The sequence below is a fragment of the Camelus ferus genome, chromosome 11 (assembly GCF_009834535.1).
Source record: "Camelus ferus isolate YT-003-E chromosome 11, BCGSAC_Cfer_1.0, whole genome shotgun sequence".
Classification (NCBI taxonomy): Eukaryota; Metazoa; Chordata; class Mammalia; order Artiodactyla; family Camelidae; genus Camelus; species Camelus ferus.
Genome location: NC_045706.1, coordinates 59,855,089 through 59,875,239, shown reverse-complemented (window position 1 = coordinate 59,875,239; position 20,151 = coordinate 59,855,089). Strand labels below are relative to the sequence as shown.

The following is a 20,151-nucleotide window of genomic DNA, read 5'->3' as shown; positions in this document are numbered from 1 at the left end:
AAGAACATCATTAGAAAGGACTAAAGCATATGTATTTCAAGTTGTTGCTTAAAACCAATCACTATTTTTAAAATAGTTTTTTTGTCTTATTACAAAATACATGCTTAGAAATCACAGATAAGCTAAGCAAAGAAATAAATGGCAGCCTTCATCAACACCCCAAAATAAACAGTTAGTATTTTAGTGGCCATCCAGTTGTTCTCAGTTTGTCTGACTTTTACTTAAGATGTCAAATATATGTTCACATGTCACTAAGTATCATTCTGCGTTCTTTTAAAATATTGTGTAATATGTCATTGCACAGACACATCAGAATCTTAAAAATTATTATGTCAATTGTCTATTTTGGGGCATGTTGGTCGTTTCTTATTTTTCACTATTATAAACAGTACAGGGATAAAACATTTTTAACTGCATCTTTATGCATAGCCATGATAAATTCCTATTAAGTGTAATTATTAGGCCAAAGGTATTCCAAATTCTAAGGCTTTTCATATGCATTGTCAACTGCCCTCAAGAAAGGTTCTTCTCCTGAAACTAATACATTGTAAGTCAATTATACTTTAATTAGAAGAAAAGAAAAAAGGTTTGCCAATTCACATCAATACTTTATGAGAGAGGCTATTTTCCCATATCTTCTCTATCAATATCTTAGGAGAAAAATCATCCATCATTATTATTTTATTTGTCTGTGTTCAATTACTAGTAAGAGTAACTTTTTTTTCATATTTTATTGGCCACTTTAATTTCTCCTTTATGGACTTGCCTGTTCATGTCTGTTGTCCATTTATCCTTACAATTATTTGTCTTCTGCTTATTGCATTATTTTCTGACAAAATGCATTTTTTTTCTGGCTTTTGACTCGTGTTTTAATTTTGTATACAGTGACTTTTATATACGGTAGTTTTTCCTGCTGCATTTTATTTAACTTACTAATCTCTGGAGACCAAGTAAGTTTCCTTATATTTTATTCTAGTACTCATTGTTCCTTTTTTTTTTTTTAAATATTTGAATTTCTAATTCATCTGGAATTTATTTTGGTCCAAATATAAAGCATGAATTTAATTCTTAATTTTTTCTCAAGTTGTTATTACATATGCCAAACATTATCTATTCTTTTTTAAAGGACATTTTTACTTTAATTTTTAATTATAAAACAAAATATACTTTTTATAAACTATTTAGATGGTGAAAGGAAAGTAGTAAGTGAAATAAGATTGGCCATGTTTTTTGTTGTTGTTATTTTTTTGTGGCCATGTTTCAATAAGATGGATAATGGGTACTTTAGTTCATTATATTATTCTGTCTATATGTTTGAAGATTTTTGTACTAAAAGGTTTAAAAAATAAATGCAGATTCTATACATTAAAATTCAAACTAAAGATATAAAGAAAAAATTAAAACCACGTAATATTACTATATAGAGACAGTCACTGCTTGCATTTTAGTACCTGTATTTTTGGATTTTTTAAATGTGTATTTACATACTTATACATTCACTTTTACTAAAATGGGATCTTATTATACGTGAAGTTTTATTATCTACTTTTTAAAATTAAAAATAAATATTATATCACACACACCTCTCTAGGCTAGTGAACATACACATCTTTGGTAGTGTGGTCCACAAGACCACAAATGATCCTCTTCACTGTTCCCTCACCCTCGGAAATAAGCTCAGGTATTCCAGTTTGTACTTTGTGACCATGTCCTCCAGGCCTCGTCTGATTGAATCAAATTCAGTCTGGGCAAGCAGATTCTCTTTGTTGGGAATTTGGGAATGGAACTGGTCTCTCAAAAGGAAAAGCAAAATAGGAGCTACAGAGTAACAATCTGCTTTCCATAAGGTTAAGAAGCAGAGAAAGTCTATACCGAGTAAATAAAAGCAGATACATGCAGAAGCTGCCTGGGACCTAAAAAGCTTTTCAGCACCTAGTTCCCAGTCCCCATGAAACCCATCAGCACTCTTGCCCTATGTACTCTGAGATACTCCCATATGCTTCCAATATAACCTATAAATTGTTTAAGTTAACCACAGCAGAGTTACAGTTTTATCTATGAACCTTCAGTGCCCAAGTTTAAATATAATTTCTTAATACATCCAATGGTTTGCAAAACCTTCATGTGCATGCACTTTTAACTCTGATTTTTTTTCTTATTATCTGAAACAAGCAAAGTTATCTCCTCGTCAAACTTGAGTCTCTTACTCCTTAAAGATAGTGGTTATTTTGAACAGTTGCCTGAACAGTGTTTCCTTCATTCATTCATAAAGAAGGTATCTGCTAGTGCAGGCAGTGCTGTGATGGAGATACAATGGTGAACAAACTAGTCAGGGTGCTTTTCAGTCACAGAATTTACAATCTACCAAAAAATTTAGTTAATTATCAAGCAAGCAAATAAACTGGATAATCCCGATTGTGTTAAGGGGCAGACACGGAATACAGGGTGATCTGATAGGGAGCGATATGTATACACATGCAGGAGGGCTCTACGAGGGCATGAAATTGAAGCTGGGAGACGAAGGAGCCATCTGCGTGGAGAGATGGAGGAAAATTCACCCTATGCAGGGGAAACATGTAAACTGACGATCTGGAGGCAGGAGAAAAGACTGGTTTGTTCAAGTAACAGAAAGGAGTTGTATGCAGGTTAGGCTACTAAGTCTGAGGGAGACTGACCAGTACGAGACAATTTGTGATACATGTCTACATTTCAATCATGAATTAAGGGTGTGAATGGATTTCAAACTAAATGCAGACGTAACTGTGATTCTGCATGAAGTGTAATCACAAAGGTCAGGGTCATCTGTATTACTCTGTGCTTAATTAGCTATGTCCTAAGAGTCCTCTATTGTAATCTGTTGTATTTTTTAAATATTGGACTTTATTAAATGACTTCAGGAGAATATTGCATTGTAATGGCATTTAGTTCTGAATAGTTTATTTTATGTGTACCCAATTATCCCCAGGAAGTGTAATTTATGTCCGTAGCCTACCCTCATTAGGACCTAAGTTGTGACCAATGCTCGCTACATATGAGGCATACCAAATTCCTACCAGTAATGCATATTTCAAAAAAATGTGAATTTGGTATTGGTATCTTATTATTCTTATCCAAAACTTCAACTCTGATATCTCCAGTATTCAGTAATGACTTCTTGATGATCATTTCTGATTATATCACCTAGATGTGAGTTTGTCATCCTTAGGAACGAGTAAAACCAGTGCCCAGTATAAAGGTTAATACAGAGAATGCCTCAAGAAATACTAAATGAATAGACAGAATGCTAACAATTTCTAAAAGTAGAATCACTTACTTAAACGATCCTTCCAAATTGGTATTTTCCCATTTTAATTTTTTAAATTATTATTTTTTTAATTTGTTTTGGGGGGAGGTAATTAGGTTTATCTATCTATCTATCTATCTATCTATCTATCTATCTATCTATCTATCTATCTATCTTTTAATGGAGGTACTGAGGATTGAACTCAGGACCTCATGCATGCTCTACCACTGAGCTATACCCTCTCCCTGTATTTTCCCATTTTAGAAAGAATGATATTGAAGTATTAAGGTGGATATTAAAACTTAAAAGCAGTGGTTATAAATAAATTTATTGAATGAATGAACAAAGAACAATTATACCTTAATTCCTGGATTCATAAATTTTCAATATTGACCTAAGTATGATAGAGTTATCTAGAGATAACTATAATTCTTCTTCTATTAACCAAAAAACTATTTGTTTTAAAAGAATATTGGTATTAAGCATGGAGCAATCTGCCTTGCTCCAGCTCCATCATAAGTGGAATGACACCTTTGACCCACGTTCTGTTCAGCATGCACTAGACTCGTGTTCCTGGTCAATAACGATGGTCTGTCTGCCATTGACACATGTTTGCCAGATTTCTCAACCAAACAAATATTTATCACTGTTTGATCTTAACATAAAAGTCAAAAGTTGGACTTATCTCAAATCCTAGTTATGGGCTATTAATGATTAAGAGAGACAAAGTGATAGATCTTATCTTTAGATAACTATTTTGAAACAGAAGTTTGCGAAGAAACATTAACTCTTTCAGGTAAAAAAGAATGAGTTATACACTTAATCAGTCTCTGAATTAATTTAGTAGAGTAAAATAACTCATAAGCCAGTGATTAAACTATCTCTGATTATTACAATTAAGGGGTCTCACAGTATCAAAAGGAAGATATTATATTATTTTATTGAAATATCAATTCCATTTAATTCAATGCATCAAAAATTATTAACTTATGCTTTAAAGAAAAAGGTAGTCATGGGTCATCCTTTAAACATGAACATTCTATGGATGGCTAATAGTCCACACTTTTAAAGCAACTGGAATAAAAACCTGGAACACAGTCATTTATGAAACAGTAACACTGTGACTTGAAAGAGTTAATGAAACTCTCCTAACATCTGCCTTATGACCAGAGAGAAGTTTATTTATCAGAGTACTTTGGCTGAATAAAAATCGTAGAAGCTTCTCCAGAATTAAATTTTTAAAGAACTTTATCCAAAGAAGGTAAGATCCTCACTAAAAAGGTAAAGTAGCATACCAGGGAATAAATGGGAGCTTTTATTTTGCTACCATTAATTATGGAGGACTTTTTAGATCACTGATTTGCTTACAGGAAGTATAAAATTAAAACAGGAGAAATTTGCAAAAGAATTTTCAATCATGATCAATGATCAATTATATTTCAAACGTAGTCTAATCTCCAAAGCCTTTTCATCTTAGGCTCATAAGCATTAATCATTTACCTAACTATAAATAAGTTAAATGCTTTTTGGTGTATTTACCTTTTTTCCTTTGAAGTTGAGGGTACCAGGCTGCTCCAGGACCCCATAATACAAGCACATAATGTTGACCTTGGGTCTGTTCCACTGTTAACATAACTTTCCTTTGCTTCTGTCCTCTATAACTGTATAATGCCTCTGGAAAAGGAAAAGGAATATTTCAGTTGGCATTACTCTATTACATGTGATACCATACTTCAGTGTCTAAAGACAAATATCTAGTGATAACCAAATGGTACACTAAGATGGTCTTGTATCTTAATTTCTTTTATAACCTAAAATTAAGGAGGAGCCCCAAATGTTTACCTGTCAGTATAGTGATATCAACAACTCTCAGAACTGCATGGACTAATGTGTCTGGCTGAAGCTGCTCCAATTCTACAAATTCTATCTTGTTCATTTTCTGAGGCTTTCTCTGAGGAAGATCTCTGAGATAGGAATGTTTTGAAGACACATATGCCAGTAAGTCTTGAAGTAAAACATCACTAACCATACAGGAATCTAAGAAAGAAAATAAAAACATACGTACAAAAGATGGAAATATTATATTTTCTTGACAACATAACTTTCTCTTGGAACTGTATTGTATGTTGTAAAGTGTGATTAAATGTAAAACATGATTTCATTTCTATAAAACGTGTAGCTTATTCTTGAATCAGTTTTAGATGCAAAAATAAGCTTGGTATTTTCAACCAATGGAAGTGGAATTATTTATATCTCCAAAAAACTTGCCCTGTTCCCTTACTTCTCTATTTTGTTAATAATATCATTTTTCCACTAATTAATCAAGACCACTATTTCAATTATTTTTTGACTCCTTCCAATACCCTGTTGTATCTGATTGGTTTCCTAATCCCTGGAGTCTGATTTGATCATGTCTTCCCCAACTATCCCAACCACCGCCTAGTCTTCCTCAAGACTTAGAATTTCACATCTGAAGTACTCTATGAGTTGCCTAACTGGCTCTCCCCGAACATGCCTTATTCTTTCCCACTTCTAAGCCTCTGTCCTCACCATTTTCACTGGATGCAACACCGTCAACCTCCTCTCTGCCTATCTAAATACTATATAGAATTAAAACCACTATAGACTTCCAGTGATTTCTCCTTGCCCTAAACTTAGCTTTTATCTCTAACTCTCATTTGGCATTTGAGCATGCGCCCGCTACCTCATAATATTTCTCCTGGCTGTTTAGATCGGTTATTTAATTCTTCAGTTGTTGTGTCATACTGACGGTTTTCTCTCCTGTCTCAATTTTTTTTCCCCATTTTTTATTAAAACACAATTTACATACAATAAAATACACACATTTTAAATGACGGACTGGTGAGTTTCACTGATTAAATTTTAATTTCCCTGAAGGAAAGGGAGGTATGTTTGAATAAACGATTGATCATTGACCAAAAATAAGATCTTAGCAAAAACACAAGGATTTTTCAGAAAGCAGAGTTTACTAACCAATTTCAATAGAAAAAAAATAAATGATTCTTCTTTCCTTCTCCCAGTATCAGTCTTACCCTAATGTATTTCTTGTGCCACACTAAAGCCTCATGAGTCACTCACTCATCAGTAGACCAGCCACTGTGTGCCTGGCTTTATACCAGGTGCTAGGGATGCAAAGACATACCATGCCATCATCCCACGCTGAAGGAATGATCAACCTAGAGGTAGCCAACCCTAAGCCAACACTGGGCTTAGGGTACAAGCGATATATGTAAGCATTCTTAAGAGCACACAAAAAGAACTGCCCAGGGAAGTTGGAAGAAGCTTTATTGAGGGAATATTTGAGCTGCGTTTTGGAAAAATGCCTAATAAAAGGTTTCTAGGTAGTAAGTGGGAGGGGAGAAGGGGTTTGTAATCCTTTACATACCACAGATGTTTTGGCAGGCTGATAAAGCATAGAGACCCATTATCAGATCAATATTTTTATAACAACTTTATTGGAATATAATCCACCTACATAAAATTCACCCTTTTAAAGTGTATAATTCAGTGTTTTTTAAAGTATTTCACAAAGTTGTGCAATTATTTTCATTATCAACTTTTAGAACATTTTTATTATAGAATAATGTTTTCAAATGTATAAAATGAAATAGGATTCAAAAATCACTTATATGGAAATAAAGTAATCGAAATATTTTTAAACTGGAGATAACTTATGTGCCTCATTAAAATATTAAATAATGGGATAAACAACAAGGTCCTACCATATTGCACAGGGAACTATATTCAATGGCTTTTAATAGCCTATAATGAAAAAGAATATGAAAAATATCTATACATGTGTAACTGAATCGCTATGCTGTACACCAGAAACTAACACAACACTGTAAATCAGCTACACTTCAATTTAAAAAAAAGAACTAAAAAAAAAAAAAAAAAAAAACCAACTAGTAACAGGATGTAGCAGAGTATGCAACAACTATTGTAAATTCAAAGTATGTCAAAGTATCACGGGCATTAATGATACTCATGTTATCTTCAACAACTGTAATGTGATATGAATATATATGTGCTGTTCATTGGTGACCAAGTCACAAGTACTGACAATATTACTGTGGATTGTTGCCTTACTTGTAATGCAAGAAAAGGATAATTTTCAGTGAGCAATTAGTGAAAATAAAGATGCAATATCTTATGGTGGGAGTGGGAGGAGGGAGAATTGAATAAAGGCAGTCATAAGGTACAAACTTCCAGTTATAAGGTAAATAAGTACTAGGATGTCATGTCCAACATGATAAACATAATTAACAGTACTATATGTTATACATGAAAATTGTGAAGAGAGGAAATCCTAAGAGTTCTCATCAGAGGGAAAAAAATTTTTTGTATTTCTTTAATTTCACATCTAGTGAGATGACAGATGTTCACTAAACTTACTGTGATATTCATCTCATGATGTACGTAAGTCAAGTCATTATACTGCACACCTTCAACTTACACAGTGCTGTATGTCAATTATATTCCAATAAAACCAGAAGGGAAAAAAAAGATGTAGTGCCTTCCCATCCAAGTTTATGGACCCTTTAATGCAGAGGAATCAATTTTCATAGATGAAAGAGTAGGAAGAACGTTTAGGAGGCTAGTGGCCATTCAGCAGATGACAAAGGTTGGAAACCAGGCAAGATTGCATGAAGGGGAGAAGGGTGTAGATCTGTGAAATAGTTAAGAGACAGAATCCAAGAAACAATTAGATGTGGAGGGTAAAGAACGGATTATAGAGGACGTCCAGATTTCTGGCAACAACTGAGTAGATGGATAAAAACAAATGTTTTAAGGTTTTTTAAACCTGATACATGAAATCTGTTCTAATTAAGGTTATTTGATTCCTAAATGGATTTTAAAAAACAAAGGTACTATCAAAAGATAATGAGTATAAGAGAAAAGAACAGACAGCATGAAAGATGAATGACAGAAAGAGGGGAAGAGGGGGGATAAACATCAACTGGGTTACAGCAAAACCCAACTCCAAACATCTTCCACAGCTCCACCTGATTCACCAGACCTCCTGATTCCTCTTTCACAATATTTCCAGCACATCCGGAATCAGAAGAGCTGGGTTCATACTCTGGCTTTGTCAATAATGATTCCTGTGAACTTGTACACAATTTGTCTGGGCTTTATTCTTTATCTACAATAAGAGCTTTTGGAGGGAAAAGAAGATCCCTAATAACAAATTATTTACTTAACCCTTAACCCTGCTTTGTAAAAATTTGTACAGAAACATCTGATTACTTAGATTTCAAATAAAACAGTCTACTTCATGGGAATATTGTCGTAACCTTTGATTTATACACTTAATTTAATAATATTTAATTTGATAATACTTAAGATAAATTTATATCCTTTCACATTATCAGGACTATGTTTGTAAAATTTATAACACCTTACTGAAACAAGGAAAGAACATACACTGATCAGCAGTAAGAATGCTCTTGAGTTGTAACAACTTGCAAAACAAAAACAAAAAACCCCCCAAAACCTGAACTAACCAAATGGACTTATTCTTTCAGAAGAAAAACAAGTGCAAATATTTTCAAAGTACCAACTGAATCAAACAAAAAAAGTCTTAGCATATACTTTATTTAGCTACTAAGTTGTGTAACCTGTGAAAAACAAGGCAATATAAATTCCTATGTAAGTATAAAAACAAATCTGAAGTCACTCTAAAGCTTAGTTAATTAGTTAAAGGTTTTTCACACTGTTCAACAAAACCTGAAGCACCCCAGGTGTTCCATGGGATATTCTCCATCGAGAACTAGATCCTAAGATTTTTATGAAATTACTGAATGACATCAACCTTACGTCAATCTAGATCAGCCTGAAAACCAGAGCTTGCTACATCTATCTCTCAAATCCCTTGCAAAATATTTGCATATCATGCTATTTTCATCATTTCAGCACACTCTTTACCCTTCCATTGTATTAACATCTATAAAACATGGTGAATTTTACTGAAAAGCCATTTAGCTCCTTGGAAATGTTTTCCAAGATGTAGCAACTTCAAATATCAACAATAAAAGATTAAACTTAAATCTTTTAAAGAAAATCCAAAAATTCAAAAATTGGCTGACTTCAGTTGGCCAAAACCATATTGTTTTTTTGGTTTGTTTGTTTGGTTTTCTGGCTTGTTTGTTTTTCCCTTTTATTTAAATTTACTTTTTAAATTTTTAAAAAAATTTTCAACGTTTTTTATTGATTTATAGTCGTTTTACAATGTTGTGTCAAATTCCAGTGTAGAGCACAATTTTTCAGTTACACATGAACATATATATATTCATTGTCACATTTTTCTCTCTGTGAGCTACCATAAAATTCTTTTTGGTGGGGAGGTAATTAGTTTCATTTTTATTTATTTTTTAATGGAGGTACTGGGGATTAAACCCAGGACCTTGTGCATGCTAAGCAGCAGCTCTTCCACTGAGCTCCCCACAATATTGTTTTTAATTACTACAAATTCATACCAAATCCTAACATCTAAGAGGGCAAATTATTCCTTCTTTTGCTTTTCTTTTTCAAAAATGGCCAGCCTGCTTTTGACCACTTACTCTTTTTTATCAAATTTCATGAAAATCTTTTTGGGATTTTAATTGGATTTGTTCTGAATTTATAGATCAAGCAGTGGAGAACTGAAATCTTCACAATGTTGAATTGTTTAATCAATGAACAAAGTATATGTTTATCTAGTTCTTCTTTAAAATCTCTTAATTTTTAAAATTTTCCTTTAACAATAAAATTATTCAATTTATTAGCAGATACTTAATACCACAAAGTATTATAAATGGTGCCTTCTTTTTATTTGTGTTACTAGCTGATTGTCACTCCACTCTAGAAATGCAACTGACTTTTGTATGTTAACTTTATACCTGGCCACCTTGCTTAACTCTCCCATTATTTCTAGTAATTTGCTTATAGTTTTAAGAGGGAAAAGAGCCTGTGTAAATCTATATGTAATAATAATTCATCATGTCGTCTATAAATAACAACAGCTTTATTTCTCCTTTTCCAATCTTTTTGGAAATTTCTTTTTCCATGTTTTCTCACACTGGTTAGTATCTCCAATAATATATTGAAAACAGTAGTAACGGCAGCATCCTAGTCTCATTTTTAATTTTTTCAAGATATGTTTCTAATATTTCTCCAATTAGGATATCTGCTCTGCATTTTTTTAAGATACTTTTAAAAAAAATTTTAAAAATTGTTTTATCTTTTTTTTTTTTTGACAGGGGGAGGTAATTAGGGTGGGTTTTGTTTGTTTGTTTGTTTAATTTATTTTAGAGGAGGTACTGGAGATTGAACCTAGGACCTCATGCTTGCTAAGCATGCTCTCTACCGCTTGAGCTATACCCTGCCCCCCTAAAGATATTCTTTATGAAGTTAAAATAAATCTCCTTCTAGTCCCAATGAGTAAGTGTTGGATCTTATTTTCAAAAGCTTTCTTTGTACCTATTGAGATGATCATACATGGCTTTTTTCTAACTTCTTTTTTTGAACTAATATTAGGCTTACAAAAAAGTTGCAAAAATAGTAGTTCCCTTATACTCCTCACCCTACCTCCTCTAATGTGAACATCTTACATAATCACAGAACAATTATGAAGAAGAATTCATACTGGTAAAATATTAACAAAACTATAAATCTTACTCAAATTTTACCAATTTCCCAGTAATATCCTCCTACATAGGATCCTATCCAGGATTCTACATTACATATAGTTGTTATTTCTCTTTATTCTCCTCCAGTCTGTAATAGTTCATCAGTCTTTCTTGTCATTCATAACCTTGACACTTCTGAAGAGTACTGACCAGTTTCTTTGTGGAATGTCCCCTCCATTTGGGTTTCTCCAATGTTTTCTCATGAATGAAATGAGGTTATGTGTTTTTAGCAAGCATACCCCCCAAATTATGCTGTGTCCCTTTCATAGCAAGGAGTTCATGATATCCATATATCTTAATTCTGATGACATTTACCTTAATCACCCAGTTACATGATGTCTGCCAAGTTTCTTCACTAAAAACTTATTTTTCTCCTTGTAAGCTCATAACTACCTTGGGGAGATACTTTGAGATTATGCAATGCTATGTCTCCCCAAACTTCCACCTACTAATTTTAGCATCTATCAATGGATCCTTGTTTGCAGTATTTATTTTTCACATTTATTCATTGGAATTCCAGTTTATTCACTGGAATTGTAAAGAGCTCTCCCTTATTATGTATTTATTTAGTTAAGTAGGTTGGTCAGTCGGTTGAATATTTATTTATATCCATATAGACCCATAAATATCTTATTCTAAGGGCTATAATTTCATACTATCTCTTTTTGTTCCCTTAAATTGTTGCAGTTTTAACCAGTAGTTGCTCCTTCTGGTGTGTTCTTTCAAAACAAGCCTTTCCTGATACCACCAAATGTTCCAGGCTCTTGTATTTTCCCTGTCCCAGTCCTGTAATCAGCCACTTCTAGGAGTGCTGGCCCCTTTGCAGACCAAGATCTGGGCACCAGGCATGCTCATCGTTAACTGAGGTTTCACTGCTTCTGTGTTGTCTCAGCAGCCAGAGCTAGGAAATGTATATACTGTATGGATTAACCCACCCATACACATATATCTGCATTTCTGTATCCCTTTATCTATTTATCTACCTATATACTGAAAACCATGAGTCTATACCAATACCTCTGGCTCCAAAATAAGCAAATGAAATATGAACTCCAATATTTCTTAAAATAAGTACGATTTACATGTACAAATTCATTTTTATAAGTTTTTTCATTCTTACTAAAGAAAATAAACCAATACTTTTCAGCTAATCTGTTTAGAAAACATTCTGTAAATTTACCATTTATGTGTATGTACTTTAAATACCAAGAAATTAGTATATTTAAAATGTGTCTTACATTCTTCAGGCTGGACAGATGAATAACTCCCAAGATTTAATAACTGACTGGTAAACGTTGATTGTAGTACTGTCTCACCAACCCAATGATCTTCATGAATAGTAACATCTAGAAAAGGGGGAAAAGAAGTTCTGATCATGCCATAAATTCCTTCACACTGGGGTTAAGGTACCCATCATAGCAAAATACTGTGCAGGCCTCTCACATGCCAGGCCACTAAAGCTCAGGTAGGTTAAATGATCTGTCTAAAGGCAAAAAAAAAAAAAAAAAAAAGATTTAAAAAAAAGCAAATCTGAGTTCTGAATCTAGATATGTCTGTATGTAGGCAAAATAACAAAATTGCTTCTGTATATTCAAACAATATCAATATGGAAGCTCTGCTCTGGAGAGAAAAATTTAATGGCTTTTCCTTACTTAAGGCAAATGTAAAAATATACATTTCTGATAAATTAAATATTCAGGGCCAGGAAGCAAAGTAATAGTGCCTAGAAGAGTAAAAAGTACTCAGTATACATTTACCCCTTCTGCTATAAGCATATATAAAGATAATGTAAGGCTTTCTTAAAGGACTTCGATGATTTTCCCTCAATAGTATGGGAATCATGTTCTTGAGGTGTTAGAAGTGAAGTACTTTGGAGGTAAGGAACGTTTCCAGAAGGAGAAAGAGAGCTGTATGATCTAAGATGGATAAAGGAAAAATATTTAGTGGAACTAAACACACCAGCTGGGAGAAACAATCCTAAGTAGAGCAAAACCTGTAAGTTAGAGACAGAGACAGATCGACCCCAGGAAGAATATAATCAGTATATAAAATGTTAGCTATATATGTATCTGTGTATGACTGAAACTTTATGCTGTATACCTGAAACTGACACAGCATTGTCAACTGACTGTACTTCAACAATAAAAAAACAAATGTTAGAGGTATATAGATATACTAATAGCAGAAAACTAATTAGAAGATAATAGAAAAGAAAAGAAGGATGCATAAATTCCAAGTAAGTGCTTCCAAATTATGTCCCAGATCCTCTCTTCAGCTTCAGGCAAACTTATTTACCCATTTACCCACAAATGCCTAGTGGACATTCCAGACTGGATAATCTGTTAGCTCCTCAAACTCAGCCTTGTTCAAACCTGCTTTTCATCTCTTGTTCCCCATCTCGTTTGTGGGCCCTATGCTGCTAGCCAAGTCAATTAAGATGTGAAGTCACCATGAACTTCTACCTCTCCCTTCCCACCTTCATCTCCAACCCCCTAACCATTGACTCAGCCTCTTGAATCTGCCCACAGCCCTGCCATTTCTCTCTCTCTCCTAGCAGGGCCCCTTCCCACCTCCAATCCACGTCCCACAATGCAAATGAGTGATTTATCGGGAACATTAATGTGATTTAGTGACTTGCTTAAAAACCCTTAGGGGCCCCCTCTGGCCTGGCCAGGAATAGCTAGCACAGCATTCAAGACTTTTCATGATCTGACGTTTGGGACACCTGCTCTTCAGAAAGGAACAAATAAGAAATTTCACAGAGAGCCTTCAGAAGACTAGACTGTAAAAGCTATGTTCGGATTAGTGAAACGGTAATTACCGGTGATGAGGTGGAGGGGTGTTGAGAGCCCAGCCTTTGCCTCCTGTTTCTTTGCCCACTCACTGACTTGGTTGTTCGAGTCAACCGTAAAACAAGTTTATACTGTACAGCACAGGGAACCATATTCAGTATCTCGTAGTAACCTCTGGCGAAGAAGAATATGAGAACAAATGTATGTATGTTCCTATGTGATTCAAGTACTGTGCTGTAAACCAGAAACTGACACAACATTGCAAACGGACTGTACTTCAATAATATTTTTAAAAAGTCAATCGTAGTTTTAATAATTTAAAAATGCAATAGAAATTCTATATCTGTTCCTTCAATAAGAATGTAACATGGACAGCTTTACGAGGGATTAAGTAAAGTAGTAGAAAGGCTGTCCTTTCGTCATAAGACTGTTCATATAGCTAAAGAAAAGGGTTAAAAAATAAGACACACATAGACAGAGCTACAAGAAAAGAGAGAAAGAGCCTGGTGATACGACCTGCATGCCAGCACAGTGAATGAATACGAGGAGCAACCAGAGAAGACTTCTCAAGGAGAAGATGAGTGGGAAGGAGGGACAAAACTAAGGCCAGAACAAACGCCCAGAAATGGCAACACACAGGACACTGGGCAGCCGTGAGGAGACCAATGCGGATGCTCTAAGGCGCTCCATTGTGCTGGTGCCCTGAGAGGCAGACAGTAAACAAGAATCCTCAAACGCTTAAAGTGGGAGACGAAAAGAGCCCCCAGCTTTATAAAATAAACTCCCACTATACCATGATGACCTTACCTATGAGTAAAATTATATCACCAAGAAACACTGTTAGTGCCCAAAACGCTGCAGCCCTCCACAGGAAAACCTTCTTCTTAATTCCTGATTGGTCAATTACCACAATTGTTGCTAAAGGCACTTTAGAGCCAGAATTTGGTCCCGATTTTATATTTATTTCTTTCACATGACATGGAGACAACACCATGACTAAACAATTATACTTCCGACTTTTAGAAACACAGTGTTTTATTAATGATGTCTTCTTAATGCCCTTAAATTCAGACACATTCCTCTGGTCCACTGCTACAGTATGATCTCGCACATTAGAAATCAACTTAATTTTCTTAGCTCTGTGGGGGGTTTCAGATGGAGTTTTAGAATGGCCTGATTTATCTTCAGAGGTCCAACTTCTTCTAATAGAACTTTTGTCAAAGGTATTTAGTTGGGAACACAGGATTCCTGAGCCACACGACTCAATACATATCTCATTTGGTGGCGGTTTATCTTCGGAACTGAAAAGCTCTTCAGAATCTGTATTTTCTTCAAGACCTTTATCAGAGTCTATGTGAACGTGGCTACTTCTTGTTTCAGGACAAACAGGGCTAAAAAGTTCAAGGGAACTGGCTTGGTCTTGTCCACTTTCATATCCTTCTGCAGAATCATCATTAGGCTGATTCAAACTATCTTCAGTTACTCTTATTTCCCCAGGTCTTGCCTCTGGTTTGATCGCCATGTTTACAGTCCCTTTAGTTACAGAATTCTGCCCTTTACGCTCCGTTTGAGCTAAAAAAGCAACCTGGCTGGAGGTCATTATACTGAGGAATTCAGTCTCAGTCGATATTTTAAGGCCTGAGATCTTCCTAACCGCTCCCTCGGGCCTCGGCTTGTCTACTGAGTCAGAGGAAGAGAGCTCCAGGCGAAGGTTTTGCAGTTCATGATGTTCTGCTGGTGCACACTTTGCTTCCGGAGCTCCTGGCTCCATGTTAGTCTGTTCAGTCCTACCGACTGCATCCAACACAGCTGCACATTTATGATCTAATTGCAGGGAATTTGGGGGAAAGTTCTGACCACATACATTTGACTGATCTTTACACTGTTCATCTGTGATTTTCTTATGTTCACTGAAGAGCATTTGATACTTTCCTTCTTCAGCTAAATGCTGAACTCTGCCCTTAAATCCACATGTTTGCTCATAAGAGTTGGTTCCATCAATCATTCCTGAGGGGTGACTCTTCTGGGATTTTATAGTTCGTGTTTCAGAAATGCACTGTATAAAGTTGTCTTTCATATGAACAGATCTGCTCATAGAGCCTGCTGGAAAATTACAAGGAGGATCTGGAGGGCCCAGAGTCTCCAGGGCCTGACAGTCTTCAAGACTTTCGTGCCTGCATTTTCCATCCTTCAGATGTAAAGGATGTTGATTATAGAAAAGCTGAATTTCTTTCCAGGGGTCAACAGTAGACATTAAGGAAGTTGGCTCCTGTGATACTGTCATTTTCAAAGGACCAGCTGGAGCACCCCAAAAAATGTGGACTTGAGATCCTCCACTCATGGTCTCTGGAAAAAAAAAAAAAAGAAGAATCTAAAATGAGCATTTGTCAGTAGATTTGTATATACTGATATTAACTTATAATATCCCCAAAGCAAATGTAACATAAACTATGGATCAAAAACATAATTAATAGAGGTGATTTATATTGGTACTCCATTTAGTTACAAAAGTGATAAATATACAAGAAATCATAAGGAGAAATCAAAATATCTGCAAAACAAAATCCTCACAAAGAGACTCTCCTTAAGGAAAATTAAACTAAGCATACTAACACAAATAAGAAAATTCTTAACATGTTCATTTCTTATAAAAACTTGCACCATTCAAATATCAAGTTAGTAAAGAAGGGGGGAAACAGGATTTGTTTAATTGTACCTTTACATCTCCTCTTTTCTTTACTCCATAGATTATGCCAGTAAGTCTAGGGTCTCATTCCTTCAACTGTGAACTCAATTCCCAAGACCGAAATAGGCTCCAACCAGAAGGAAGAGAAAATAAAAAACCAAGGTTCTTTTCAAAATGTACATGTGACTTTATTATCTAGCTTCACTCCAATCTGTTAGCACAATCAGTAATTGCTTCTGTATTTTTAATCTCTGAAATACAAATAGAAAGATTAGGAATAGTCATTTTGTAATACACAGATAAAAGAAACTCACTATAATTTAAACTTTTTCTCATTAACTGTGGCTTGATATAAGTAAATCTAAGTAAGCATCATATTTAGTGAGATAAAAATAAAGACTCATACCACTATTTACTTGATAATAATAGACTTTCAAAAAGTATTTATTAAATAGATCTGTTCCTAGAGTTTGCTGGTAACTTTTCTATAGTGTTACAGGGACAAAAAGACAGGTAAGGTTCTTGGCCTAAGGGAACCGTTAGCCTGGTTTTGAGAAAGAAAAAAGGAGAGAAAAATAGTGAACGTAAACTAATAGTTTCAAAATAATGTCATAAGTGCTATGAACTATAAACAGGAAACAGTAGTCTACTGGGGAAGAATGCTACTGTGGAAGGCAAGCACTGTGTCTGAGAGCATCTAAACAGAAGAAAGAGTACCTGTAAAAGGCAGTTATGAAGACCATGGCATGCCTAGAGTACAAGGTCCTTTGCCAACAGGTAAGAAGGTTTCAGATCATGAAAAGTCCAGGTGGAAGTACAGGAGGTATGGCCGTACATAGAAATGACAGCTATAATCCCCAATCACTCTTATCATTCCTTGAAGATTTGCTCATGGTCACCTCTTTCAAATCTAATAACCTACTCGATTATAATTCCTGTGATTTCAACATCAACATGGATGTCCCTTCCAATATCCTGGCCTCTGCATTTCTGACCTCTTCTCCTCCACTGATCTTATTTTCCTCTTTATCTTAGTTATCCATTCTCATAATTATATACCCTACCGTTGTCAATAACAGCACACTTTTCCTTAATCTCAGCTTCAAGCTTTCAGCTCTCTGACTACTTTGTTCAGTCTTAGACTTACTCCCTCTAAACGCACAACTCCAACAACTCTATGACCATGTGGGATCTATGTTGAACACACTGATCATACCACATTTTTACAGTCTCATTCTTCACTTTTCTCCTCAAACAGCAGAATTCCATGGTACATTTTTCCCCTTTATGTCACGTGTATTTTTGTTTTATGGCAAAGCCAAAAAGAACTTTAAAATATTCACAATTTTGATCATCTATAGTTCTCTCTTCCATCCCCAAAATTATGCACATAATTGAAGGTGGAATGGACTCCAACTCTATCCTCTTTCCTCCTTTTGCTGTTACTCCTCAGTTTTTCTGCTTCTGTTTCTTTTTTACTTTATTTTACTGTTTTACTGAAGCATAGTCAGTCAGTTTACAATTCATGGTCCATTATTATAATCATTCCCTATCATACATCTCTAATTCTGCTGCTCTCCTCTCCACGGTATTTGCCCAGCTAAACGCAAACCCTGGTTGAAGCATCACCCACTCTACACTTGTAGCCAATGAAAACTAGTCTCATTTTAAGTTCATTACCACTAACCTCAAGGTGGTACCCAGTAACCTTATATTTCTATGTCCATTCATTCTCTAAGATAGCTCTTCTCTACTTTTTCACTCTTTAAATCCCCAGCATCTCCTCCCCAATCCTCAAGTGCCACTGGTGACCGTGCTGTTTCCATTTACAAGTTCTCAGCAACTTATCTACCCACCTCTATTGTACCCAAATACTTTTGCCCACCTTCCTATTACTATGGATGAACTTCAAAGCAAGTCCGGGCTTGTAAGCAAGGCCATCTCTTCCTCACTTAGACGTCAGATCTTATACCCTCATCCTCAGCTCGGCTACAACAATTCTTCCCTTTCCTTCTACGTCGTTGATTTTTCTCTCTGAACTGGAGCATCTCCATCAACATACAAACGTGCAGTTATTTCCCTCATGCTGTTATTCCTCAGCTCCTACACTCCTCCCCTTATCGCACCATTTTTCCTGCTCCCTTCTGCAGCAAAATTCTTTGAAAGAACTGTCTATACTCCCTCTGCTCCCATCCTCTCCTAAACCCACTCCAGTCAAGCACTGGTCCAAACCAGTCCACTGAAACAGTATTACAGGGTCCCCAGTAACCTCTGCATTGGCACCAGTCAACTCCCCATTTTCAACTTACTCAGACTGTCAGCAGGATCGGACACCACCAATCACTTCCCTCTTCTTTTCATCTGGCTTAGGGATACCACATCCTCCTGATCCTCATTCCACCTCACACGACCTCCCCGGGAGCTCCTTCTCAGTCTTCTTTGCAGCTCCTCATCTCCTGAACTTCTTGCTCAAGGGCCTGGTACTTGGATCGCTCTCTGTACTCACCCCCTAGGTGATTTTCATTCAGTCTCAGGATCTAAATACCTTCTCTACACTAATGACGACCAGGTGTATATCTCCATCACACCCTCTCCTCTGAACTCCTGACCCCTTATCCAACTTTCTACTTACTCCTCATCTCCACAAAATGTCTAATAAGCACCGGTGCAGAAAAGAGTTAACGTAGCAGGCCTGAGACTATTGTCCTTAAAAGGCCAGCCTGTAAGGTGGGCCCTTGGCTGGCATTTGTGAATTCAGATTTCAGGAGGGTTCCCACTATTCCTCAATAAAAATGGTTTGCTGTGCCTAGACTGTCTATGTAAACAACATTATGATGAACATTTCCTTTCCTTATGAGAGACTGGAATTTTTGTTATGTGTTAAGCAGAGGATAGCTATGAGACCAGGACTCCTTAGAGAAATGGCTGATGCGAGGTTTCAGGCAGGAAATGTACAAAATGAAACTGAAACAGCTCATCATACCAGAAAACAAGAAAATTATCAAAGACTAGTAGGACTGCATCAAAAGAACTTAGGAGCCAACTTACAGAGCCTCCCACTGGTCAGAGCTGGGCAATCTGAGCATCAATAGGGGCAATTACTGTAATGGTTTGGAACACACCAAACATGTTTAAGTCCATAAGTTCATAAAGACAACTAAAATAAATTCAGTGACCACCTCAGGAGGATACTGGGTGACTAAAACAACTATCTTAAAAGTCGGTGAATAAAAGGAAGGAAAATGCATCCTGTCTCTCTTTACTAACTGGATCTCAAGATGGCCAACTGTTAAATGAGAACAAATCTTTCTTTATAGAGGTATTCTGCTAATAAATAACAAGAACCACAAGAATGCTAGAATAGCACCATTTTGCAAGTCCTAATGAATTAGTAGATTTTCTAGGCAATGATCATTAATGGCTACCAACAGCACAAGGTAGATGTTTTAAGGGAGAGCAGAGAGAATCTGTATTTTTTTAATTCTTTTTTTTGGGGGGGCAGGCAATTAAGTATGTGTTGTGTGTGTGTATGTGTGTGTGTGTGTGTGTGTGTATATATATATATATATATAATCTATACATTGAGACCAATTACAATGTATGGACCATATTTAGATCTTGATTTGAAGACACAAATGTAAAAATACTGTAAGACAACTAGAAAAATTGCAACTTTGACTGATATTTTAGAGTATTAAG

At 35.5% G+C, this 20,151-nt stretch overlaps 1 protein-coding gene across 8 annotated transcripts in view; it reads right to left on the bottom strand.

Annotated features, from left to right (window-relative positions):
- Positions 1–20,151, bottom strand: part of SHLD2 (shieldin complex subunit 2) — a 77,111-nt gene that overhangs the window by 11,029 nt on the left and 45,931 nt on the right. For 5 of the 8 annotated variants that reach the window (XM_032491618.1, XM_032491619.1, XM_032491616.1 and 2 more), the window contains 5 exons: positions 16,483–16,703; positions 14,574–16,112; positions 12,213–12,320; positions 5,126–5,320; positions 4,823–4,957 (listed from right to left, as the gene is read on the bottom strand). In XM_032491618.1, the coding sequence (XP_032347509.1) occupies positions 4,823–4,957; positions 5,126–5,320; positions 12,213–12,320; positions 14,574–16,107 (1,972 nt within the window). In that variant the 5' untranslated portion in view covers positions 16,108–16,112; positions 16,483–16,703. Of the gene's footprint in view, positions 1–4,822; positions 4,958–5,125; positions 5,321–12,212; positions 12,321–13,795; positions 13,821–14,573; positions 16,113–16,482; positions 16,704–20,151 lie in introns of those variants that run through there. The other 3 variants (XM_032491620.1, XM_032491622.1, XM_032491623.1) reach the window with 3 other exon arrangements.